The sequence below is a fragment of the Numenius arquata genome, chromosome 35 (genome assembly GCF_964106895.1).
Source record: "Numenius arquata chromosome 35, bNumArq3.hap1.1, whole genome shotgun sequence".
Classification (NCBI taxonomy): Eukaryota; Metazoa; Chordata; class Aves; order Charadriiformes; family Scolopacidae; genus Numenius; species Numenius arquata.
Window position 1 is genome coordinate 261,110 of NC_133610.1, and position 24,836 is coordinate 285,945.

At 63.3% G+C, this 24,836-nt stretch overlaps 3 protein-coding genes across 3 annotated transcripts in view; 2 read left to right on the top strand and 1 right to left on the bottom strand.

Annotated features, from left to right (window-relative positions):
- Positions 1-8,522: 8,522 nt before the first annotated feature.
- Positions 8,523-17,503, top strand: SYMPK (symplekin scaffold protein). Its single transcript, XM_074165197.1, has 26 exons — positions 8,523-8,627; positions 9,316-9,381; positions 9,479-9,532; positions 9,634-9,707; positions 9,937-10,063; positions 10,150-10,399; positions 10,480-10,650; positions 10,970-11,209; positions 11,710-11,864; positions 11,947-12,097; positions 12,893-13,106; positions 13,192-13,342; positions 13,429-13,664; positions 13,891-13,972; positions 14,063-14,176; positions 14,256-14,403; positions 14,475-14,635; positions 14,714-14,822; positions 14,891-14,991; positions 15,098-15,188; positions 15,575-15,676; positions 15,761-15,948; positions 16,550-16,726; positions 16,831-16,917; positions 17,021-17,251; positions 17,342-17,503. The coding sequence occupies exons 1-26, from the start codon at positions 8,523-8,525 to the stop codon at positions 17,501-17,503; spliced, it is 3,747 nt and encodes a 1,248-aa protein (XP_074021298.1).
- A 351-nt stretch (positions 17,504-17,854) lies between these two features.
- Positions 17,855-21,981, top strand: DMWD (DM1 locus, WD repeat containing). Its single transcript, XM_074165198.1, has 4 exons — positions 17,855-18,223; positions 18,993-19,175; positions 19,901-21,079; positions 21,690-21,981. Exons 1-4 carry the CDS (start codon positions 17,855-17,857, stop codon positions 21,735-21,737), a joined length of 1,779 nt encoding a protein of 592 aa, XP_074021299.1. The 3' UTR covers positions 21,738-21,981.
- A 1,219-nt stretch (positions 21,982-23,200) lies between these two features.
- DMPK (DM1 protein kinase) overlaps positions 23,201-24,836 on the bottom strand; it is a 10,754-nt gene continuing 9,118 nt past the window's right edge. The window contains 4 exon segments of the mRNA XM_074165175.1: positions 23,201-23,287; positions 23,850-23,930; positions 24,052-24,107; positions 24,626-24,723. Of these exon segments, the coding sequence (XP_074021276.1) occupies positions 23,201-23,287; positions 23,850-23,930; positions 24,052-24,107; positions 24,626-24,723 (322 nt within the window).

Below are 24,836 nucleotides of genomic sequence, written 5' to 3' on the forward strand. Positions count from 1 at the left end.
TGAGCATCCTTTGTGGCACCTCGGGGACCATTGATGATGCTTCAAGCATCCTTGGTGGCACTGTGGGCATTCTTTGTGGCACCATGGGTATCATTAATGGCACCAGGGGGACCATGGTCCTTGCTGATGGCACCATGGAGACAAGCGATGACACTGTGGGACCCTTGATGGCACTGTGGGGACCACAGGCTTCTCTAGTGGCCCTGTGCCCATCTTTGGTTGGCATCCTGGTGACTCTGAGCACTGTCGATGGCACCGAGAGCATCCTTGCTGGCACCTTGGGGACCACTGATGATACCATGAATATCCTTGGTGGCACCATGAGCTTCCTTAGTGGCATTGTGGAGAGAGTTGATGACGTTATGTGGGGACAGTTGGTCACACCGTAGGGACCATGGGCTTCTCCGATGTCCCTGTGCCCATCTTTGGTGGCACTGTTGATGGTACTGTGAGCATCCTTGGTGGCACCTTGGAGACTCTTGATGGCACGCCAGGGGGCCCTCTGAGGCGGCTGTGCTGAGGGGACAGCCTTTGAGGGGACCTTTTAGGGGGGGACTGTGAGGGGACATTGTTGTGGGGGGACCTTCTGACAGGGGACTCCGAGGGGGCGTTGTGCTGAGAGGGGGAACCTTGGAGGGGACTCCATGATGGGTCTTTGCTGAGAAGGGACCCTCCGAGGGCAGACCCTCCAAGGGGACCCTCTGAGGGGGCTGTGTGAGGGGGGGCACCCTCCGAAAGGCTCTTTGCTGTGGGGGCGCTCTGAGGGGACCCTGTGCAGGGTCTCAGTGGAGGGTCCAGTGGCGGAGCACCGGCCGAGGGACCCACCCTGGAGGGAGGAGGAGGAAGGGGGGTCCCGGCAGCCCGGCCATGGGGCAGGGGATGCAGCAGTGGCGGTCCCTGTGTGACCTGCCCGAGGCACCCTGGGCCATGGTGTGGGACTTCAGAGAGGCCATCAACCGGGAGGGGACCAACCGCACCGAACCACTGCTGGAGGCCACCCGCGGCAACCGCCATGTCACAGCCCCGGCATCACCACGCCGAGAGCCGGCACCGCCGTGCTGTGACCTGCCATCGCCACGCTGAGAGCCAGAACCGCCACCACCACATCACTGCCCTGGCGCCGCCATGTCGCGGCCATGGCACCGCCACGCCAGGAACCGGCACCACCACGAGCTGAGGAGGCAACAGCTGAGCACGGTGGCCCGGTGCCGTGCCGCCCGTGCGGTGCCAAGTGCCTGAGGGAAGCCGCGCGTGGCCGCGCCGAGGACTGACCAGGGAAACCCTGGCGGCTGCCGGGCAAAATCTTCACCGAATCCATCTGCTTCCTCCGCCACCCGCCAGTGCCCGAGGCCTCGCTGCAGCAGCCCCCGCCGGCACTGGATTTGGGGGGGTCCTCTCCCTCTTTTCCCTCCCCCGTCCTGCGCCCGCTCCTGCTCAAGCTGTAACTGTCAGTGGGAGCACAGCTGGACTCAGGTGTCCACCTGGGTTAGGTGTCAAAATGATCAAAGTAGCCCAAAATGACCCACTTTAGGGGGGTGTTTTGGGGGCTGTCAAGCATCAAAACGATCCCAAAACCCCAAAATGACCCAATTTGGAGGTTGTTTGGTGGCCTTGTGACAGCAAAACTATAAAATGACCCACTCTGGGGGGGGTGGTTTGGGGGCTGTCAGGCATCAAAAGTATCCAAAAACTCCAAAACGACCCAATTTGGGAGTTGTTTTGGGGCCTTGTGACACCAAAACTATAAAATGACCTAATTTGGGGGGGGGTTGGGGGGGGGTTATGTGTCTAAATGATCAGAAAATCCCAAAAAAACCTTATTTGGGTGGTTGTTTGGGGGGGCTGTCAGGCAATAAAACGATCAGAAATCCCCAAAATGATCCCCTTTGGGGGGTGGTTTGGGAGCTGTCAGGTGTCAAAACGATCCAAAAACCCCAAAAATGACCCCATCTGGGGTGTTGTTAGGGGGCTTTGTGACACCAAAACTGTAAAATGACCCAATTTAGGTGGTGGTTTGGGGGGTGTTGGGGAATAAAACCATCACAAAAACCCCAAATAACCTCATTTGGGGGGGTTGTTTGGGGGTGTCAGGGAATAAAACTTTCAAAAAAAACCCAAAGTGACCCGATCTGGGGGGTTGTTTGGGGATGTTGGGCATCAAAACAATCAAAAAACCCCAAAATGACCCAATCTGGGGGTTTTTTGGGGGGGATGTCTGGCACCAAAACTATAAACTGACCCAGTGTGGGTGGTTATTTGGGGGCACTCAAACTCTCCAATCAAGTCCCCCTGTTTTGGAGGTGATTTGGGGGTCTTTGAGGCCAAAGCAAGAACCGCCCCCTGAGCAGGGACGCCCGCTCAGGGCTACTCCCTGAGGTTCAGAGATTCTTCACCGCAACAGATCCTGGGTCAGTGGTCTGGTGGGTTAGTGGCATGCTAAGTTTGAACCCTGAGCTCAGGGAGAGAAAGGACTGATTGCGCACGTCTCCTCCTTTCGGCAGAAGCCGTTGAGCAAGTCTGGGACTAGGATTGGATCCAGCCGCAGCCAGACTCCTCTCCGGGAAGGAGTTTAGAAAGCCAGGGGGTCCTTTCTGAACCTTGTGACTCGGCGGGAGGGTCTCTCTGACAGCTCTGTCTGAGCCTGACCTCTGTGCGGTAAGGGACCAAGTGTCCCTTGCCATCCCATCTCCTCAAACACCCTCTCGTTTACTATCAGACTTGGTTAAATCCCTGCTTGATCTCAAGAAATGAGTCGCTGCTTCTCTCTTAGGAGTGAGGCTCATCTCTCCCCGTTGCCGTGCCAGCGGGGTTCCCCCAATGACGTGGGTCTGGCATCCCCACGGGCTGTGCCGGTGGGGGTGGGGGGAGACACCCACTCGGCACAGTGCTGGTGCCCCGGCTCTGCCTCCCCCATGGGATGTGGGGGTGCCAGCCCCACACCCCCCCTGCGGCCCCTCCTGGGGGGGGACATGGCCATCATCTTGGCTGGCAACAGCCACCCTAAGGGGAGTGGGACCCCTGAGGGACTCAGTTTCCCTCCCCGGGTGGTGTTTTGGGGAGGGTAGACACAAGTGCCTGTCCCCGTGGGGGAAGGGGGCATTTTTTGTCAGTAAAGCAGTGGGGGTTTGGAGGGGGAGGTTGGTTAGGCTGTGGTGTCCTGGTTCCGGCAGGGACAGAGTGAATTGTCCCCAGGCTGTGGCGGGGACACAGGTATTCCATACCCCGTGAGCCATGGCCAGGCTACAGCCAGAGCGGGCTGGGGGTGGGCTGGGGCGCCCCAGGTCCAGTCTGTGGGCAGTGGTACCGTCATCGTGGTTGTACGTTCCTCTGTCAGTGGTGATTGTTTTCCTGTTCCCTTCGCTGTTCTCTTAAACTGCCTTTGTCTCAAGCCATGAGTTTTCACCTTTTTCTTCTCTCCCCGCGGCGGTGGTGGAGGGAGAGAGCAGCCGCCCGGTTCTTCGCTGCCGGCTGAGGCTAAACCGGGACAGGCCTTTTTGGAGCCCAACGTGGGGCTCGAAGGGTTGAGATAACGACAGATCCGACCAGAGCTTTTTAATAAAACATATTTGTCATATGCAGTTACTACATCAGTTAAACGGTCGCTGCTCACCAGGTTGCTTCGTTTGTTCCCACGGCTGTGTTCTGTAAAGTCTTACCCGGTCTGGGAACTCCTCACGGTGCCGTTTGTCACCTCTGGGGGAGGAATCAGGACGATCACGTTGCTGTGCTGTGTGAGATCAACTTATGATCCGACGACATCACTGTTCAGATGGTTGCGTTGGGGTGTTTACGCAGCATTGCTGTCCTGCCTGTACCTTGGGAGCCGTCTCTCGGAACTTATTAATAATGACACCAAATTTATGGGGGAAGCAGGAGGGGATACTTTCCCCCAGCTCTTTCACCTCCCTTTTCTCCTTTGGGCCAGGTACAACAGCTTTTGATAATTTTGAATATCCTTGGGATGCTCAAACCAGCCTGGTCCTGTTGCTGGGTCTCCTGAATGTGTTTCAGTTCTCGTTTAGGGTTAAGCAACTCTTTAAGACTCCCACCCAGAGCTCTTCCCCGAGGCTGGACAGTCATGGGTGGCACGGCATGTGGGAGAACATGGGCAGGCATCTAGAGAGCTTCTCGCCTCCAACGGTCTGGGACTTCACCCCCGAACAACTACGGGACCCTGATGAAGTGATAGAATATTTGAAAGGAAAACGCTGTGGCTGTTCCAGAGAGGCAGAGCTCACTGTTCCAGGGCTCTGCCACCCTCACAGGAAAGAAGTTCCTCCTCATGTTTAGGTGGAACTTCTTATGTTCCAGTTTGTGCTCATTTCTTCTTGTCAGTCACTGGGCACCACTGAAAAAAGACTGGTCCCATCCTCTTGACACCCTCCCTTTAAGTATTTATCAGCATTGATCAGATCCCCCCTCAGTCTTCTTTCTCCAGATGAAAAAGCCCCAAGTCCCTCAGCCTTTCCTCATAAGAGAGATGCTCCAGGTCCCTCATCATCTTTGTAGCCCTCTGCTGTACCCTCCCCTGCAGTTCCCTGTCCTTCTTGAACCAGGGAGCCCAGAACTGGTCCCAGTGCTCCGGATGGGGCCTCACCAGGGCAGAGCAGAGGGGCAGGATGACCTCCCTCCACCTGCTGGTCACACTCTTCCTGATGCACCCCAGGATAACGTTGGCCTTCTTGGCCACCAGGGCACATTGTTGGCTCACGGGCATCCTGTTGTCCACCAGGACTCCCAGGTCTTTCTCCTCAGAGCTGCTCTCCAGCAGGTCAGCCCCGACCTGTCCTGATGGAGGGGGTTATTTCTCCCCAGGGGCAGGACCCTGCACTTGCCCTTGTACTTGCCCTTGTACTTCTGATCCTCTTGAAGGAACTTCCAAGTCATTTCTGCAAGAAGTGAGTAACAGATGGTATGACCAGGATTAGAGGGACCCTGCCCCAGCCAGGGTGGGGGAAAGGAACAACTGGGTTTATTGGGCAGTATGGATTCGATGGCCTGGCACATCAGACCCACAGGAGTATAAGGCTCTAGTGGACATGGGCGCACAGTGTACCCTAATACCATCAAACTATAGAGGGGCAGAACCCATTTGTATTTCTGGAGTGACAGGGGGACCCCAAGAGTTGACTGTACTGGAAGCTGAAGTGAGCCTAACTGGAAATGAGTGGGACAAGCATCCCATTGTGACTGGCCCAGAGGCTCCCTGCATCCTTGGTAGAGATTATCTCAGGAGAGGGTATTTCAAGGACCCGAGAGGGTACTGGTGGGCTTTTGGCAGAGCTGCCTTGGAGGTGGAGGAAGTTAAACAGTTGTCACCTTGCCTGGTCTCTCGGAGGACCCTTCCGTTGTGGGGTTGTTGGGGGTTGAAGAACAGCAGGTGCCGATCGCGACCACAACAGTCCATCGTCAGGAATATCGCGCTGCCCGAGCCCCCCCGGTCCCCGTCCCTCGGCTGATCTGTCAACTAGAGATTCAAGGAGCGATCAGCAAGACCCAGCGACACCAGATCCACCCGAGCCATCGGCCGCAAGCTCCAAAAGGACAGCATGGGACAGTCCTGCCCCACACGCCGTCCCTCCCGCCCCCGAGAGGCTGTTCTGACAGGCGGAGCCCAAAGTCAGGGATTCACCAGCCTCGGTGGAGAGTGTAGAGGGTTGGCCCATGGACTGTTCATGCATGTTCCTATCTGTATTAATATATGTGTACATTTATATATATATAAGACGGGAAAAAGTGGTAGCAATTGATTAGAAATGGTAAGATCTGGACATGACGTAGATGGTATGGAATAAGGGTCCTGGTTCCGGCGGGGAGGGGGTTAATTTTCCATCCTTGTTGTTTTCCTCTTCCCTTTCCCGTTCTCATGAACGGCCGCTGTCCCAGCCCACCAGTTCTGCCCTTTTTCCTTCCCATTCTCCCCCAAAGTGACGGGGCGTGTCCCCGGCCCCGCGCCCCACGTGCTCAGAGCGCGCCAACACCACACACGTGCCCGCCCTCCCCCCCTCCCCTCCCCTCCCCTCCCCTCTCTTCCCCCTTCCCTTCCCCTCCCCTCCCCTCCCCTCCCCTCCCCTCCCCTCCTCTCCCCTCTCCCCCCCTCCCCTCCCCGGTGCGCATGCGCGCGGCGCCGGCGGCCGTCGGGGCGGAGCCTTGGGGAGGGGGCGTGGCCGGAGGAAGCCACGCCTCTCCCGCCCGCGCGCGTCCCGGCGGGGGGTGGGGCTGCGCGTGCGCAGGAGCGCGGAGAGGCCGGAGAGAGGGCGAGCGGTGAGGGGGGGGGCTCAGTGGGGCTCCATAGGGGTCTGTGGGGCTTGGGGGGTATTCATAGGGGTCTATAGGGTGTGAGGGGGGGCTCTTTGGGGGCCTATGGGGTATGAGGGGGCTCTGCAGGGGTCTGTGGGTGTGCAGGAGCTCTACAGGGGCCTGCGGGGTGTGGTGGGGGGGCTCCATAGGGGTCTATGAGGTGGGGGGGTCTCTAGGGTTCTTTTTTGGGGGGTGGGGGGGCTCCATAGGGGTCTGTGAGGTGTGTGGGGATCTCTAGGGTTCTTTTTGGCGGGATGGGGGGGCTCCATAGGGGTCTGTGAGGTGTGAGGGATATCTAGGGTTCTTTTTTGGGGGGTGGGTTTGTGTTGGGGTCTGGGGGGGGCCCTCCATGGGGACCTATGGGGTGTGGGGGGAGCTCCATATGTGCCTGTGGGGTGGGGGGTGTAGGGGCTGATGGGGTGTGGGGGGCTTCTATGGAGTTTGGGGGAGCTTCATAGGGGTTTGTGGGGTGTGGAGGGGCTCCATAGGGGCCTGTGGGCTCCTTAGCACCCCGCGAGGTATGTGGGGGGGGCCTCCATAGGGACCTGCGAGGTGGGGGGGTGGGGCTCTATAGGGCCTGGGGGCTCCCTGGGCCGTGTGTAGGAGGTCAGTGGGGCCCAGGATGGTGGGGCTCTATAGGGAGTGGAGTTGCTGGGGAGGTATAGGCTCCTATAGGGCACTCAGGGGGACAGAAAGGGGCTCTGTAGGGCTCTGGGCAGTGTATGGGAGTGGGGGGGCTCTCGGGGGACGTGGTACATGGGGGTAATTGGGCTCTGTAGGGGAGTTGCAGGGGGCTATAGGTGACTGTAGGGATTGGTGTAGGTGTTGGAGGGGGCTCCATAAGGTACAAGGTAGTGTGTGGGCACTATAGGATGTACATGGACACAGGGGGTGTGAAGATGGGGCACTGTAGGGGTGGGGGCTATAGGTTCCTATAGGGGTGGGAAGGTTAGTGGCACCCAGGGTTGTGTGGGAAATGGGGCTCTGTAGGCGGCAGGAGCCCCTGGGAGGATGTATGGAGGGAGGGCTTTCTATAGGGTCCTGTGCTGGAGTGGGGGGAGCGCTGTCGGGACTGGGCTGCGTGGACATGGAGTTCTATAGGGGCCGGGGCAGGCAGTGCGTAGGGGGCTGGGGTGGGGAATGGGACATATGGGATGTCCCAGGGGCATGTAGGACACCCTGGGGCTCTATAGGGCTCTATAGGGCACTCCAGTGTTAGCTGGTGGATCCCAGGGGCCGTGCGGAACATTTCTGTGCTATATAGGGCAGCCCAGGAGCTATACAGGGCAACCTGGCGCTGTACAGGGCAACCTAGAGGTGTCTGGGGCAACCCAGAGGCTGTGTAGAGCAGTATGGGGTGTCTTTGGGCTGTGCAGGACATCCCAGGAGCCATATAGAGGAATCTGGGACCATATGTGGCAGCTGAGAGGCTATGGCTGGGGCGGTATAGGGCATCTGAAGGGTGTCCAAGAGGTGTCTGAAGCATCCTGGGGCTGAGTGGGACATCTCTGGGCCATATAGAGCATCCGAGAACCATATAGGGCATCGCAGGGGCTGCATGGGGCATCAATATAGGGCATGGCAGGAGCTGTACAGGGCATCTCTGGGCTGTATAGAGCATCATGGGGACGTGTAGGGCATCCCAAGGGCTGTACAGGGTGTCTCTGTACCATATGGGGCATGGCAGAGGCTGTATGGGATGTCTCTGGGCCATATAGGGCATCCCGGGGGTTGTATGGGACATCTCTGGACTGTATAGGGCAGGGGCCATATGGGGCATCCCAGAGGCTGTGCGGGATGTCTCTGGGCCCTATAGAGCATCCTGGGGCTGTATAGGGCATCCCCAGGGCTGTATGGGGTCTTTCTCGGCTGTACAGGCGTTTCTGGGCTGCATAGGACCTCCTGGGGCCATACAGGTCATGGCAGGGGCTATAGGGGTGTCTCTTGGCTGTATAGAGTGTCCGGGGGCCATATGGGTGATGGCAGGGGCTGTATGGGGCATCTCTGGGCCATATAGAGCATCCTGAGGCCATATAGGTGGTGGCAGGGGCTGTGTGGGGTGTTTCTGGGCCATATAGAGTGTCCAGGGGACGTATGGGGCCTTTGGGACAGCCCAGGGTCCCTCTAGAGCCCCCCAGGACCATGGCGGAGTCGGGGGGGGCTCTATAGCAGCTGTGGGGCCAAACATACGGGGGGTGACGGGCTGTCCCTTCGGCAGGGCCATGGCAGGGCCAGGAGGGGCTGAGGGCCCCAGCCCCCGCCGCAGCGTGGCCTCCCAGTTCTTCAGCGAGGAGGAGAGCGGGGACGGCCGGAGCACCTCGGAGCGGGTGGGCATCCACGACGGGCTCGGGGAGATCCCCGGGGGGCAAGGTCACTGGGATCCCCTGGGTGTGGACAGGACCCCTGGGATCCAGTGGGGTGGAGGGGAAGGATCCCTGGGATCCCCAGGTTGGGGGAAGGGGGCGGGATCCAATGGGAGGGTCTGGGAAGGGAAGAGGGGGAGCAGCGTCTCTGGGATCAGGGTGGGGAGGGACAGGATCCCTGGGATGGGACAGGATCCACTGGGGGGAGTCTGGGATCGGGGTGGGGGTGGCAAGGTCACCAGGATCCCCAGGGCGGTGCGAGCAGGATCCCTGGGATCTGGGAGGTGGGTGCGGGATCCATGGGGGGAGCCACTGTGGGGGGTGTCCAGGATCAGGGCAGGGAGCAGGATCCCTGGGGAGGGGGGGCGAGGAGGATCTGGGGGGGTGGAGGGACAGGATCCTTGGGATCCCAGGGAAAGGATTCATGGGTGGATCCACTGGGGGGGGCTCTGGGATCAGGGGGGGCGCGGCATCCACCCCCCAGGGGATCTGGTGGTGGTGACATCCAAGGGGATGTGGTGGGTTTGGCCAGGGAGGGGGGAGCGGATCCTGTCTGGGGCATAGTGGTCACCTGAAAGGGATCCAGCGGTGGCCACAGGGGGGGTGGATGCTGGACACACACACACACACACACGTTGCCCCCCCACCGCAGGTGGTGGATCTCCTCAACCAGGCAGCCTTGGTCAGCACGGACTCCAAGATCACCATCCTCAAGCAGGTGAGCGGATCCTGCGCTGGGGGAGGGGGCACAGCAGGATCAGGGACACACACACACAAACTCTTCCCATGTCCCCACCGCATCCATCTGTCCCCAGGTGCAGGAGCTGATCATCAACAAGGACCCCACGCTGCTGGACAACTTCTTGGATGTGAGCTGGTGGAGGGGAGGCTGGTGTCACGGGTGGATCTGGGGAGGGGCTGGGGTGGATCCGGCCCGGTACTGAGCCCTGCCGTGTGTGTCCCCCCCCAGGAGATCATCGCCTTCCAGGCGGACAAGTCCATCGAGGTGCGGAAGTTTGTGGTGGGCTTCATCGAGGAGGCCTGGTAAGGTGGGGGGTGCCCGGGCTGGGGGGACTCATCACACTCTGGGGGGGGTGGGTGTCCCCTTGTCACCTGCTCTCGAGCCCTGGGTACGCTTGGCACTTTACCAGTCTTTTGGGGACATGAGCTGGAGGAGGTTTGAGTGCTGAGCACCCCCTTTTTCCCAAATTTGTGTGTGTGTGTCCCCCCCGTTTGTGTCCGTCCCCCCCCGATTTGTGTGTCCCCCCCCCAGCAAGCGGGACATCGAGCTGCTGCTGAAGCTGATCGCCAACCTCAACATGCTGCTGAAGGATGAGAACGTCAACGTGGTGAAGAAGGCCATCCTCACCATGACCCAGCTCTACAAGGTGGCCCTGCAGGTGAAGCACCTGGGGGGAGTGCTGGGACAAGTGGGGGGCACCCATGGGTGGCCGGGGGGGTGGTTTAACCCCTTCCCTGCCCGCAGTGGATGGTGAAGTCGAAGGTGATCAGTGAGCTGCAGGAGGCCTGCTGGGAGATGATGGCGGCCATGGCCAGTGACATCATCCTCCTGCTGGACTCGGACAACGATGGCATCCGCACCCACGCCATCAAGTTCGTGGAGGGGCTGATCATCACCCTCTCGCCCCGCATGGCCGACTCCGACGTCCCCAAGCGCCACGAGAACGACATCAGCCTGGAGCGCATCCCCAAGGACCACCCCTACATCAAATACAGTGAGGCTGCGGGATGCCGGGGTCCCCTCCAAGACAGGGTGAGGGGACACTGCAACTGAGTGTCCCATGTGTCCCCGCAGACGTGCTGTGGGAGGAGGGCAAGGCTGCCCTGGAGCAGCTCCTCAAGTTCATGGTCCATCCGGCCATCTCCAGCATCAACCTGACGGCCGCGCTGGGCTCCCTGGCCACCATCGCTCGCCAGCGGCCCATGTTCATGGCCGAGGTCATCCAAGCCTACGAGACCCTCCACGGTAAACGTCACCTCACCGGATGTCACCGTCACCTGAGGGAGAAGAGTGTCCCTGGTGCCCCAAGGTCCCCCTTCAGCACTTGTAGGGTGGGGAGGTCCTGGGCTCACCCATTCCCCTGGGGAGTCCTGGGTCCCCAAGGTCCCCCCACGGGAGGCTGGGGACCCAAACTTCCTCAGTTTCTGAGCACCCACCTTCCATCTTGACCAAGGGCCCAGGCTCACCCCCACCGTCTTGTGGGCAGCAGATCCTGATCCCACCCAAACCATACTGTCCCATGTCCCCAGCTGTCCCTAACACGGTGTGTGTCCCCCTCTCACAGCCAACCTGCCCCCCACCCTGGCCAAGTCGCAGGTGAGCAGCGTCCGAAAGAACCTGAAGCTGCACCTCCTGAGTGTCCTGCGGCACCCATCCTCGGGGGACTTCCAGCCCCAGATCACCACCCTGCTGGTCGACTTGGGCACCCAGCAGGCCGAGATCGCCCGCAGCATGCCCAGCCCCCGCGACACCCGCAAACGGGCCCGTGATGAGCCCGACGCCACCCTCAAGAAGATGAAGATTGGTGAGATGTGGGGCGTCAGAGTTGTCCCCTCGCTGGTGGCACTATGCTACCTCGGGTCCTCCTGATGCCACCCAGGGTCCTCCCAGTACCCTCCTGGGGACAAGTGGTGGCATTACACCCCCACTAAGGTCTTCCCAGTGCTGCCCAGGGTCTTCCTGGTTTCTCTTGGGAACGGGTTGTGGCATTAAATGTCCCTTGGGTCTTCCCAGTGCCCCTCAGGGTCCTCCTAGTCCCTTCCCGGTCACATGGGGCAGGGTGGTGGCATTAAATGCCCCTAAGGTCCTCCCAGTGCTCTCCTGGAGATGGGTAGTGGCATTAAACACCACATAGATCTTCCCAGTGCTCTCCTGGGGTCCTCCCAGTCCTTCCTGGGGACCATTGGTGGCACAACAGACCCCCCTCCCCAAGTCCTCCTGTTACTTCTCCGGGGTCCCTGCTGCCTGGCAGTTGCCGACCACCCCCAGGGTCCTCCGAGGGACCCTGACCCCCCCTTTTGGCAGAGCCCCCCCTGGGTGAGGACGACGAGGACAAGGACCTGGAGCCAACGATGGTGGCGGCCCCCAAAGCCGCCGGCCAGGCCAGCGTCCCCTCGGACACAGACATCACTGCCGAGTTCCTGCAGCCGCTGCTCACCCCGGAGAACGTCGCCAACCTGGTCAGGGGACGGGGACGCGGCGCTTTGCGGGGGGGATGCAGCACTCTGCGGGGGGCTCTAAGGTCCCCCCCTCTTTTCGCAGGTGCTGATCAGCATGGTGTACCTGCCCGAGGCCATGCCTGCCTCCTTCCAGGCCACCTACACCCCGGTGGAGTCGGCTGGCACCGAGGCACAGATCAAACACCTCGCCCGGCTCATGGCCACCCAGATGACAGCAGCGGGGCTTGGCCCGGGTGAGTGGGGACTGGCGGGCAGGCACGTGTGTCCCCTGTCCTCCCCCCCCCTTTTCCTCCGTGGCAATGCCTTTTCGGGGCGCTCAGCGTAGGTTGTGGATGAGTGGAACGTGCCTCACTCAAAGCGGGGAGCAGCAATATGGTCTAATTAAGGTGTAAAAGAAGAATTTGGCAGAGTTGGAGAAGTTGGATGTGAATTAACAAAGTTTAATAGTGGTTTGCCGAGGTTCGTTAAGTTTGTAGAATCGGAAGGGACCTTCCAGATCATCGAGTCCAACCATCAACCCAACACTGCCCAAATCCCCACTAACCCATGTCCCTCAGCACCACGTCTGCCCGGCTTTTGGACACCTCCAGGGGTGGAGACTCCAGCACTGCCCTGGGCAGCTTCTTCCAAGGCTTGACAACCCTTTCGGTGTAAAATTTTTTCCTAATATCCATCCTAAACCTCCCCTGGTGCAACTTGAGGCCATTTCCTCTTGTCCTATCACCGTTAGCAGCAAGGTTCACCTCACTAATTACTGCAAGGCAGAAACACAGCAGGGAAAATGGAGTTAATTGCGTTAGAAGTGAGTTGGCTGCGAGTCAATAGGATTGGACAAGAGAAATGTCTTCGGTTTAGCTCCAGGGTCTTGCTCTGTACTTGGGTTATCTTGCATTTTGGGGTTTCGAAACCACCTCCTGAAATATTTCATGAGGCCTTCACCCCTCTTGTACGTGAGACGGGAGCTTTCCCGGCTTCTTAGCCCAAGCCAAGGGGCCAGTAAGGAGTCAGTGGCCACTGCACCTTTTCAGGCGTGGAGCAGACGAAGCACCTGAAGGAGGAGCCGAAAGAGGAGAAGGCGGCCAAGCCAGAGAGCGTGGTGATCAAGCGGCGGCTCTCAGCGCTGGCCCAGGGCCAGGCCATCTCCGTGCTGGGTGCCCAAGGCTCGGCCACCAACCTGCTGGAGGAGGAAGCCCCCCAAGCCAAACGCCGCCCTGAGCCCATCATCCCAGCCACGCAGCCCCGGTGAGAGCCCCCCACCCCCACTGCTCCCCAGGGATGGGGAAGGCGCCTGTGGGTGCTGACGGACCCTTTCTCCTCCTCCTCTGAGGCTGGCGGGCGCTGGTGGCCGCAAGAAGGTTTTCCGCTTGGCCGACGTCCTGAAGCCGCTGAGTGACACGCAGATGGAGAAGCTGAAGCTGAGCGCCGTTAAGCGCATTTTGCGGGCTGAGCGTGCCGTGGCCTGCAGCGGGGCCGCCCAGGTACGCCCGGAACTCTCCCACCATTGGGGTGAGCCCCCCCATCCTCCCCACATCTCACCCAGACCCCTTTCCCTCCCCACCGGCAGGCCCGCGTGAAGATCCTGGCCTCGCTGGTGACGCAGTTCGAGGTGCCGCTGAAGAGCGAGGTGCTGGCCTTCATCCTCGATGACGTCCGTGGCCGCCTGGACCTGGCCTTCGCCTGGCTCTTCCAGGAGTACAACGTCTACCTGAGCCACCTCCCTGCCGGCAGCCTGGAGCGCTACGACCAGTGTCTCATTGGGCTCCTTGCCGGCCTCCAGGAGAAGCCTGACCAGAAGGACGGGTAGGGACGGTGCCACTGGGGACAAGACGGTGCCACCAGGCTCCAGAGAGTGGGCACGGTGGGAGCAGCAGCTCTCAGGCCATGGACTTCCCTCCAGATGGTCCCCAGGGTTGCCCGTGTGTATCCCCACACTGGTGGCATCTTCACCCTAGTGGTGTCCCCACCCCGGTGGCATTGTCTTCACCTTGGTGGTGTCCCCACCCCACTGACGTGCATTTCCTGGCAGGATCTTCACCAAAGTGGTGCTGGAGGCACCGCTGATCACTGAGAGCGCGCTGGAGGTCATCCGCAAGTACTGTGAGGATGAGGTGGGGATGCACAGGGTTAGGGACACAAGGGGGTGGGGACATGAAGACAAACCCCGGTGTCCCTCACTGCTGCCCCCCCCCCCCCTCCAGAGCCGGACCTACCTGGGCATGTCCACACTGCGCGACCTCATCTTCAAGCGGCCGTCACGGCAGTTCCAGTACCTCCACGTCCTGCTGGACCTCAGCTCCCACGAGAAGGACAAGGTACTGGTGCAGGGCTGGACCACCAGCACCTGAGGGGACACCCTCGTCCCTGTGCCAGTGACACGTGGCTGCTCCGCAGGTCCGCCAGCAGGCCCTGCTCTTCATCAAGCGCATGTACGAGAAGGACCAGCTTCGGGAATACGTGGAGAAGTTCGCCCTCAACTACTTGCAGCTCCTGGTGCACCCCAACCCACCCTCTGTCCTCTTTGGGGCCGACAAGGACACAGGTGAGTTTTGGGGAGGGGGTGGCACCCACTGGGGGGTCCTGGGGGCTCCGGTGACGCCACGTGTGACGCAGAGGTGGCGGCACCGTGGACGGAGGAGACCATCAAGCAGTGCCTCTACCTCTACCTGGCGCTGCTGCCCCACAACCACAAGCTCATCCACGAGTTGGCTTCTGTCTACACCGAGGCCATCGCCGACATCAAGCGCACCGTCCTGCGGGTCATCGAGCAGCCGGTGAGACCCGCAAGGGTTGAGGAGGGTGCGGAGGGGGGTTGTGGTGGCCCGGTGACACCGGCAGTGGCTCTGCTGTAGATCCGTGGGATGGGGATGAACTCGCCCGAGCTGCTGCTGCTGGTGGAGAACTGTCCCAAGGGAGCTGAGACGCTGGTGACGCGCTGCCTGCACAGCCTGACAGACAAAGGTAGGGCCCGGGGGGGACGTTGCAGGGTGGCACCTGCCCCCTGGTGACATGCCACCCCCTCCTGGCAGTGCCCCCCTCGCCCGAGCTGGTGAAGAGGGTCCGTGATCTCTATCACAAGCGGCTGCCGGATGTGAGGTTCCTCATCCCTGTCCTCAACGGGCTGGAGAAGGTCAGAGAGTCCCCTCCATCCATGTGTCCCTTCTCCTCATGTCCCCTCCATCTGTGTCCCCTCCCCTCACATCCCCCCGGCTGAGTGCTGCCGTTCTGGAATGCAGAAAGAGGTGATCCAGGCCCTGCCCAAACTCATCAAGCTCAACCCTATCGTGGTCAAGGAGGTCTTCAACCGCCTGCTGGGGACGCAGCATGGTAGGGAACGGGGACAGCCCTGGGACATGTGGCAGCCCCAGAGTGGGACATGGAGCCTGGCACCTCCCTGGGGACAGTCCCAGCACTTGCTGTGGGGACATGAGACCTCTCTGGGATGGGACATGGGACTGCTCCATCGTGGTGGGACACCATGGAGCATCCCTGGGGACAGTTCCAGTGCTCACTGTGGGGAAATGGGGCCATCCTGGGGTGGGACGTTAGATGTGGCACCTACCTGGGAATGGCTGCAGGGACACAGGGTGACCCAGGGCCAGTCCTCGCCTCTGGGGCCATCATGGGGGGGGACACGGGCTCTGGAAGCTGGTCCCCATCCCCACCCCAAGCTCCTGAGGGATGGGGCCACCCCCGCTGCTGTCCCCTGGCAGGTGACGGTTCCTCGGCTGTGTCCCCACTGAACCCGGGGGAGCTGCTGATCGCCCTCCACAACATTGACTCTTCCAAGTGCGACATGAAGTCCATCATCAAGGGTGGGTGCCGCAGGGCGGGGTGACACCCCGGTGCCAGCCGGAGGGGAGGTGACACCTCCTCCACCTCCTCGTTGTCCCTTGCAGCCACCAACCTGTGCTTCGCCGAGCGCAACGTGTACACCTCGGAGGTGCTGGCGGTGGTGATGCAGCAGCTGATGGAGCAGAGTCCCCTGCCCATGCTGCTGATGCGCACCGTCATCCAGGCCCTCACCATGTACCCCCGCCTGGGCGGCTTCGTCATGAACATCCTCTCCCGCCTCATCATGAAGCAGGTCCCCCTGTCCCCCTGGGGGTCCCCCTGGCCCTCTCCATGTCCTGCATGTCTCTCTGCATATCCATCCATCCCTCTGCGTGTCCCTCTGCCTGTCCCCGTGTCCCTCTCCCTGTCCTTCCATCTCCCTGGTTGTCCCTCTGGGTGTCCATCAGTCCTTCTGGGTGTCCCTCTGTATGTCCCTATGTCCCTCTCCCTGTCCTTCCATCTCCCTGGGTGTCCCTCTGGGTGTCTATCAGTCCCTCTGCATGTCCTTCTGGGTGTCTGTCCATCCTGTCCTGTCCCTGGGTGTCACAGCCTGGGTGGCTGTCCCTGGTTACCCCATCCCATTGTCCCCCTGGGCATCTGTCTGTGTTGTCCCACTGTCCCTGTGGGTGTTTGTCTTCCTGTCCCTGGGTGTCTGTCCCTCCCATCCTGCTGTCCCTGGGTGTCCCCATGGGGATGTCTGTCCCCGTGGGTGTCTGTTTGTCCTGTCCCGCTGTCCCCGTGAGTGTCTGTCCCTTCCCTCTCTATGCCCAGGGGTGGCCACTGCTCCCCCCTTGGTCCCAGGGCTGGGGGGAGCCCCCAGGGCCCCCCCCCTGAACCCTTCTCTGCCCCCCCAGGTGTGGAAGTACCCCAAGGTGTGGGAGGGGTTCATCAAGTGCTGCCAGCGCACCAAGCCCCAGTCCTTCCAGGTGGTGCTGCAGCTGCCCCCCCCCCAGCTGGCCGCCATCTTCGACAAGTGCCCCGAGCTGCGGGAGCCCCTCCTCAGCCACGTCCGGGCCCTCACCCCCCACCAGGTGACCCCCCGGCTGCGGGGAAGGGCACACGGGGCATCCCCTGGATGGGGACCAGCGTGCCCCCCGCCTCCTGACCCCCTGTGTGTCCCTTCCCCCCCGCCCAGCAAGCCCATATCCCGCTCTCCACAATGGCCATCCTGGAGGCCTCCACCCGCCACGAGCCCGACGCCCACGAGAGGCCGCCCGGAGAGGTGGGGGCACGATGGGGGAGTCTCAGGGGAGTCCCAGCCCCCTCCCCACCCCGGGCCTTGGGGTGAGGCGAGGGCCCCCCCTCAACTGCCCTGTTTCCCCCAGGAGAAGCCCCCCAAGCGGGCCGGTGAGGAGGAGGGAAAGGGAAAGGCAGCCCCCCCAGCCCCCGGGGGAGGCCCCGGCGCCGGGGGCCCCTCTGAAGCCCCCTCCGAGGTGGGGGGTGCTGACCTCGAGCCGCCCCCCATCTTCATCAGCGTCCCTGAGGATGAGGAGAGCTCGGGGGGGGACGGGTCCCCTCCTGATGCCACCCTGGAGTCCCCTGCCGCCTCCGCCAAGGTAGGCAGCCCCCCCACCCCAGAACCCCCTGTGCCCTTCTTGCGGGGGGGGGGGCGGGACCCGTCTCTAACCCCTCCTTTCTCCTGCCAGGACCCCCCTGCCACCACGGAGCCTCCCCCCGCGGTTGCTCCCCCAGCCGAGGCAGCCCCCAGCAGCCCCCCCTCCTCGGAGCCACCCCCCCCTGGCACCCAGAGTCCCGAGGTGCCCCCGGGGGGGGGGCCCGAAGCCCCCGCGGGGCCAGCGGAGGGCTGAGGTGGGGCTGCTGGCATGCTGCCCCCCCACCCCCGGGGTGCTGTGCTTAATAAAGGCCTGGGAGCAGCTCTGGGGCTGTGTCTGCTTTTGGAGGGGGATTTGAGGGGGCACCCCGACATCCCCCCCCCCCCCGCGGGGAGGGGCACCCTGTGGCGCTCTGGGCGGCGGGCAGGGGGCGCTCTGCCGGCGGGGCGGGGCGGGGGCGGGGCTTGGCATGGCAGCCGCGCTCGGGAGGCGGAGCATAGCGCCGCGGGGGGCGGGGCCACGCGTGACTCAGCACGTTGCCATGGCAGCGGCGGCGGCTCGCGGGCGGGGCGGTTCCGGGGGCGGTGACGCCCTTCCGGCGGGAAGATGGCGGCGGCGGCGGCGGCCCCGGGGGCGGCTGAGGGCCCCGCGGCGCTCCCGGCGCAGCCGCTGGAGCTGAAGAGCCAGTTCCGCACCCGCGAGGGCTCCTACCGGCTGCTCGGCCCCGAGCCGCGGCCCCGGGCCGGCCCTGCCGCCGCCCCCGGGCCCTCCCCGCCCGCCGCCGGCCCGGGCCCCGCCGCCGCCGCCCCTGGCCCGGCCGCGCTGCCTCCGGTGCGGTTGTCCATGGTGCGGCTGACGCTGCCGCCCGCCGAGGAACCCGGGGGCCCGGCTGAACGCAGCCGGGTCTGCTTCAACCTGGGCCGAGAGCTCTACTTCTACGGTGGGGCCGGCTCCGGTGGTCGCGGCAGCCGTCGGGTAACGGGGGAACGGGGCCTCGGGGCGGGCGGGGAACCGGGCGCTAAGGGGGGTGCTGGAGCCAGGGGGTGCTGGGGACACCGGGGCTGGCGGGTGACGAGATCACCAAGGTTGTCAGAGGGGTCACAGAGCTGGTACCAGGGGACTGGGCCCTGCGGGGCCGGGGACACGGGGACTGGAATGGTGACCTCAGAGCCCCAGGAGCTATTTGCTAATGGGGACAGTGGGGGCAGGGACACTGGGGCTGGCAACGATGACCCCCAGAGAGCTGTCTGCTAATGGGGACCACGACACTGGGGACAGAAACAGTGACACCGGACCTCTCAGGAGCTGCCTGCTAACGAGGATAGGGACACTGGGGACAGTAATGGTGACCCCAGCCCCCCCAGGAGCTCTCTGCTAACAGGGACAGCAGGGACAGTGACACTACGGCCAGTAACGGTGACCCCAGACCCCATAGGAGCTGCCCACTAATGGGGACAGAAACACTGGGGCTAGTAACAGTGACCCTGGGCCTCCCCAGGAGCTGCCCACTAACGGTGTCAGCAGGGATGGTGACACCAGGGACAGTAACGGTGACCCCAGACTTCCCAGGAGTCATCTGCAGTGACACTGGGGCCAGGCCCAGGGGGTGGTTTGTCCAGGACGGGTCAGGCAGCAGCATAATGGTGACAAGGACACTCCCTGGACCACCGGGGGTGGACGCAGGGGTGTCTCCTGCTATCAGTGACGTCCCCCCTGGTGGGTGACACCCCCGTCCCCCCTGCAGTCGCTGGACCTGCAGAAGCCCATCGACAAGCGCATTTACAAGGGGACGCAGCCAACGTGCCACGACTTCAACCAGTTCACAGCCGCCGCTGACACCATCGCCCTCCTGGTGGGCTTCTCTGCCGGGCAGGTCCAGTGCCTCGACCTCGTTAAGAAGGACGCCAGCAAGCTCTTTAATGAGGAGGTGAGACGCTGGGACTCCCACCGAGAGACAGCGGCGGTCGTTAGGAGCCCATGGTGGCTGTTCCCTCGGGGCTGCACCGTTACACAGATTTGGGTCCCCAAATCTCCCTTTTTTGGCTTTGCCAATGCGCCAGGGTTGTGCCACGGTGCTTGCTCAGGTCTCCAAACATCCCCATTTCTGTCCCTCAGATGTCCCCATCCTTGTCCCCAAATGTGCTGGTTTGGACTTTGTCCTCAGTGACACCCTGGGGGCTGCACCATGGCACAGATTTGGGTCCCCAAATACACCTATTCGGGTCCTAAAATGTCTCTTTTTTGGCTTTGCCCTCAGTGACACCCCGAGGTTCTGCCTCAGCCCTCACTCATGTCCCCAGATGTCTGCATTCCTGTCCCCAAGTGTGCCAGTTTGGGCTCTGCCCTCAGCCACACCCCGGGCATGCGCCCTGACACCAATTCGTGTCCCCAGATGCACCAATTCAGGTCCCTAAATGATACTTTTTGGCTTTGCTCTTAGTGACACCCCAGGGTTGTGCTTCAGCACTCACTTGTGTCCCCAGACGTCATCTATTCCTATCCCCAAAGCCCCTGTTTGTGTCCCCAAACGTGCTGGTCCGTGCTCTGCCCTCGGTGACACCCCTGGGGCTGCCAGTCTGTGTCCCCAGACATGGCTGCGGGGCCTACTCCCACCTCTCCCACCTTTCCTTTTCCCCCCTCCTCTCCCCGCAGCGCCTGATCGACAAGACCAAGGTGACCTTTGTCAAGTGGCTGCCGGAGACGGAGCGGCTCTTCCTGGCCTCCCACGCCAGTGGCCACCTCTACCTGTATGATGCCGAGCAGCCTTGTGGGGCTGCAGCCCCCCAGTACAACCTCCTGACGCGGGGCGAGGGCTTCAGCGTCTTCGCCTGCAAGAGCAAGACCCCCCGCAACCCCCTCCTCAAGTGGGCGGTGGGCGAGGGGGCCCTCAACGAGTTCGCCTTCTCGCCCGATGGCCGCTCGCTGGCCTGTGTCAGCCAGGATGGCTGCTTGCGCGTCTTCCACTTCGACTCCATGCTGCTGCAGGGCATGATGAAGAGCTATTTCGGGGGGCTGCTCTGCGTCTGCTGGAGCCCCGATGGCCGTTACGTGGTGACAGGGGGCGAGGATGACCTGGTGACCGTCTGGTCCTTTGCCGAGGGGCGGGTGGTGGCCCGCGGTCATGGCCATAAGTCTTGGGTCAACGCCGTGGCCTTCGATCCCTTTGCCGGCGGGGCGCAGAGCCCTCAGCCCCCTGAGCTGAGTGGGGGTGAGGAGGAGGAGGAGGATGAGCCCCCTGACCCCCTTGCCCGCCGTTCCACCGCCGTCACCTACCGCTTCGGCTCGGCTGGCCAGGACACCCAGTTCTGCCTGTGGGACCTCACCGAGGACATCCTCTACCCCCGGCCCCCCCTTTCCCGTGCCCGGACCCTCACCGGATCGGCGGACGCCGGTGTCACCGTGCCGGGGCTGCCCCGTTCGCTCTCCCGCTCAAACAGCCTCCCGCAGCCGGCGGGGACGGGCTCATCCCGAGTCCCCCCACCCGACATCCCCCCGGCTCTCAGCGTCGGCCGCTTCGCCACCTTGACGCTGCAGGACCGCAAGGCCCCCCCCAGCGCTGAAAAAGAGCACAAACGCTACCACAGTTTGGGCAACATCAGCCGGAGCGGGGAGAAACCCCCCGGGGGTGCCGGGCCCCGGGGGCGGCTGGACACAGCCAAGGTGCTGGGGACGGCGCTGTGTCCCCGCATTCACGAGGTGCCGCTGCTGGAGCCCCTGGTCTGCAAGAAGATCGCCCACGAGCGGCTGACGGTGCTGCTCTTCCTGGAGGACTGCATCGTCACCGCCTGCCAGGAGGGACTCATCTGCACCTGGGCACGGCCCGGCAAGGCCGTGAGTGTGCCAGGAGGGGTGGGGGGACGTGGGGTGTCCCACCGGCAGCCTGGGGGGTCAGAGAGGGGTTTTGAGGGTCTGGGGGAACACGGGGTGTCCCACCAGCAGCCTGGGGAGTCAGGGAATTTGGGGCGGGTGGGGGGGATGCGACGGGATCCCACCGGCAGCCTGGGAGGTCAGAGAGGGGTTGGGGGGGGGGGGCTGGGGGGACGTGGGGTGTCCCACCGGCAGCCTGGGGGGTCAGAAATGGGGTCTTGGGGGGGCTGGGGGGATGTGGGGTGTCTCACCGGCAGCCCGGGGTATTGGAGAAGGGGTTTGGGGGGGGCTGGGGGGATGCGAGGGGGTCCTAGCGGCAGTCTGGGGGGGTCAGAGAGGGGTTTGGGGGGGGATGTGGGGTGTCTCACCAGCAGCCTGGGATGTCAGAAATGGGGTTTGGGGGGGCTGGGGGGGACTCAGGGGGGTTCCTTTGCCTGTGGTCCCCCTCCCATGTCCTCTCTGCCCCCCCAGGATGTTACCCGCCACCGGGGGGGGTTGTCCCTGCACAGTACCCCATCACCCAGAAGTGGGGTGTGTGTCCCCCCCTGGTGACTGCTGTCCCCTTCCCTGGCAGGGACTGTCCTCGCAGAACGGTGGCTCTCCCAGCGGCACCGTGGTGTAGCTGTCACCGTCACCTGTACGTACATCACCCCCGCGGCTGCCACCACTCCGTCCCCATACTACTGAGCCCCCCCAGGGCCCCCCCATTGTCCCCAGGGCCACCCGCCATCCCCTGTCCCTGGCGGGGCGGTGGCACCATGGTGCCGTGCCGGTGGGGTGCCCTGTGCCTTCGTCACTTTATGTCCCCGCCACAGCGCGGGGCCACCGGGCTCTGCCCTTATTTATACTAAAGAGACTCTTTTCGCACTCGGGGTGGCCCTGAGGTGTCCGGGGATGGGGACAGGTTGGGGACACTGGGGACAGAGATGAGGGGTGCTCCACAGGGACAGGTGGAGGACTTGATGGGTGACACATGGGGACACAGGGGTGGATGGGGAACACGATGGGGACAGACTGGCGACATGAGAGGTGACACATGGGGATCCAGGATGGACTGGGGACACGATGGGGACACTGGAGACACAATGGGTGGCACATGGGGATGTAGGGACACGATGGGCAACACACAGGATGCAGGGACAGACTGGGGACACAATGGGGACAGATTGGGGACACAGCGAGTGACATGAGGATGTGGGGGGCAGACGGGATAGGATGGGCGGCACACAGGGATGTGGGGACAGCTTAGGGACACGCTGGGTGTTGTGCAAGGACTTGGGCACAGGCATGGGGACAGCCTGGGGACATGTCAGGGGCCACACTGGCACTTGGGGACATGATGGTACCACACAGGGACAAAGGGATGGGTTGGAGACACGATGGTGCCACATGGGGACAGCACATGGGGATGGACAGGGTACACTGCAGGGCCATGGGTGCACCCAGTGCCCACCAGGGACAGCCTGGGGACACAGCACTGCTGTCCCCATGTTCCCTGGGCCATGGGGGGGACAGACACCCCCCCACATCCCCCAGGGGCCATTCTTAGGGTCCCCTGGGGTGTCCACCCCTGCCACGCAGAGGCTGGTTGCAGAAACACAACTTTATTCTCGTCTCTTCCCCTGGGGGAGGGGCAACAAATGGGGGGGGGGCAAAGAACTGGGACAGGGGCAATAAGCTGGGGGGGTGGGAGGGGCAAAAAAACCAAGGGGAGGTATAAATAATGGGGAGCTTAGTGCAAACGTGGGGCGTCCCTACAAATAAATTACTAGTGGGGAGGCTGGGGGGGGCCCCCAGGGTGGCACAAAGGGGGGGTGGGTGCCCCCCACCCACCTCGGAGGGGGGTGTGTCGGGTCCCGCCGCCCCTCGTCGCCAGTCATGGGGGCAACGCTGTGACACACACACCCCAGTCCCTGGGGTGGGGGGGGCCCGGATGCCTAGGTCCCCCCCCTATGTCTAGTGGTTACGGGGGGACTATGTACAGTGGGGGGGGAGGGGGGTGTCATCACTCCCCCCTCGGCTGTGAGGGGGGGTGTCAAGTGCAAGAAGAGGAGGTGCTGGTGAGCCCGGACGCCTGGGTCCCCCTCAGGGGGGGGTCCCCGGCGGGGCGGGGGGGTGCAGGCCAGCAGCGCAGAGCAGCAGGCAGTCCTTGGTGGCACCCGGACGGGGGACCTGGGGACAGGGGCGGGGGGGTCAGGGCACGCTGCGCTAGCCCTGTCACACACACACCCCCCCCCATCCCCTCCAGCCACACCCTCTCCCTTTGTTGGGGACCCCCGGATTTGGGGGTGCAGGGACAGAGGGGTGGGACACGGCCTGGTTTGATGTGGCCTTGGGTGACAAATGGTGGCGAGCAGGGTGGCACTGCCCAGGGGGGTCAGCAGGGCCTGGGGTGACACAGCCTGGGGCGGGTGGCAGTGCCGGAGGTGACATTTCCTGGGGGGGTGGCAGTGCCGGAGGTGACACTTCTCGGGGGGTGGCAGTGCTGTAGGTGACAGCCCGGGGTGATGGCCCTGCCTGGGGGTGGCACAGAGCTCCGTGGCCCTGCCAGCCATGGTGCCCGTGGTGGCCGTGCCCGGGGTGTCCCAGCTGTGGGTGTCTCCTCCCGGGGGTGGTGGCCGTGCCCGGGGGGGGGGGGGGGGGTGTGTCCCAGGCAGAGAGGGTGGCAGTGGGGACAGCCATGCCCGGGGGGGTGGCAGTGGCAGAGGGGGGTGACAGTGACGGTGCCACGTACCCGGGCCCAGAGCAGCAGGTGCCGGGACAGGGGCACCCCCAGGGGGGAGCGGAAAAGCAGGGGGGGGCCCCCGCTGCCGGGCTGCGGAGAGAGCAGAGAGCGTCAGCGGCACCCGCACCCCCAAACGCCCCCCTTCCCCCCCCCAGCTCCCTACAACCCTCCCCCGCTCCCCAACCCCCCCCACCGCCCCCCACCGCCTTACGTCCTCCTGGGGCTCCGCGGGGGGGGCCGTGATGGCGGGGGGCTGCCCCGCGCCTCCTGCAAAGGAAATGGGGAGGGTCAGGGCTGGATTCCCCCCAAACGCCCCTTTCGGGGTTCCCCCCCCCATTTTGAGGAGAGGATGAGGCCCCGACCTCCCCCCCCCAAAGACACCTTTTCGGGTGGGGATGAGCTCCTGTGTGTCGTCCCCACCCATACCCTTCTTTTAGCCCCCCCCGACACACACTTTGGGGCACCCCCCCAATACCCTTTTTGCCGCCCCCCCCCTCCCCCCATTTTGGGGAGGAGGTGGATTCCTGCCCCTCCTCCTCCCCTTTTTTGGGGTTCCCCCTCCCATCTTGGGGAAGGTCTCGGGGACTTGGGGGGTCGGGGAGCAGCAGGGGGTTTGGGGGGATGGGAGGGGGGCGGGGGGGGGGGGTGAAGCTCTGCTGCAGGAGTTTGGGGGGCCCCAAGTGATTTGGGGGTGAGGGTGTCTGAAGGGTGTTGGGGGCATTTACATGGGGTCCCTGGGGGGTTTGGGGGTGCGAGGAGGGGGTGTTTCGGGGGGGTTTCCTTGCCTTGGTGCGGGGGGGGCCCGGGCCCTGGGGGGGGGCTCTGCAGCCGCCGCAGCTTCGCTTCCAGTTCCAGGTTGCGGCTCTCGGCCTCCTGCAGGCGCCTGGGGGAGCGCGTCAGCTGGGGACCCTCGGGGACACCGTCCCCCCCCGCACCCCCCTCGGTCCCCGCTGTCCCTGCCCTGGGGTGGTGTCACCCCCAGTACTGGCTGTCACC

Coding starts and splice junctions, on each gene's coding strand:
- SYMPK (XM_074165197.1), top strand. CDS start 8,523: ATGGCAGGGCCAGGAGGGGCTGAGGGCCCCAGCCCCCGCCGCAGCGTG. Junction 10,651..10,969: donor AGCCTACGAGACCCTCCACG/GTAAACGTCACC, acceptor CCCCTCTCACAG/CCAACCTGCCCCCCACCCTG. Junction 14,992..15,097: donor TCCTCAACGGGCTGGAGAAG/GTCAGAGAGTCC, acceptor TCTGGAATGCAG/AAAGAGGTGATCCAGGCCCT.
- DMWD (XM_074165198.1), top strand. CDS start 17,855: ATGGCGGCGGCGGCGGCGGCCCCGGGGGCGGCTGAGGGCCCCGCGGCG. Junction 18,224..18,992: donor GTGGTCGCGGCAGCCGTCGG/GTAACGGGGGAA, acceptor TCCCCCCTGCAG/TCGCTGGACCTGCAGAAGCC. Junction 21,080..21,689: donor GGGCACGGCCCGGCAAGGCC/GTGAGTGTGCCA, acceptor CTTCCCTGGCAG/GGACTGTCCTCGCAGAACGG.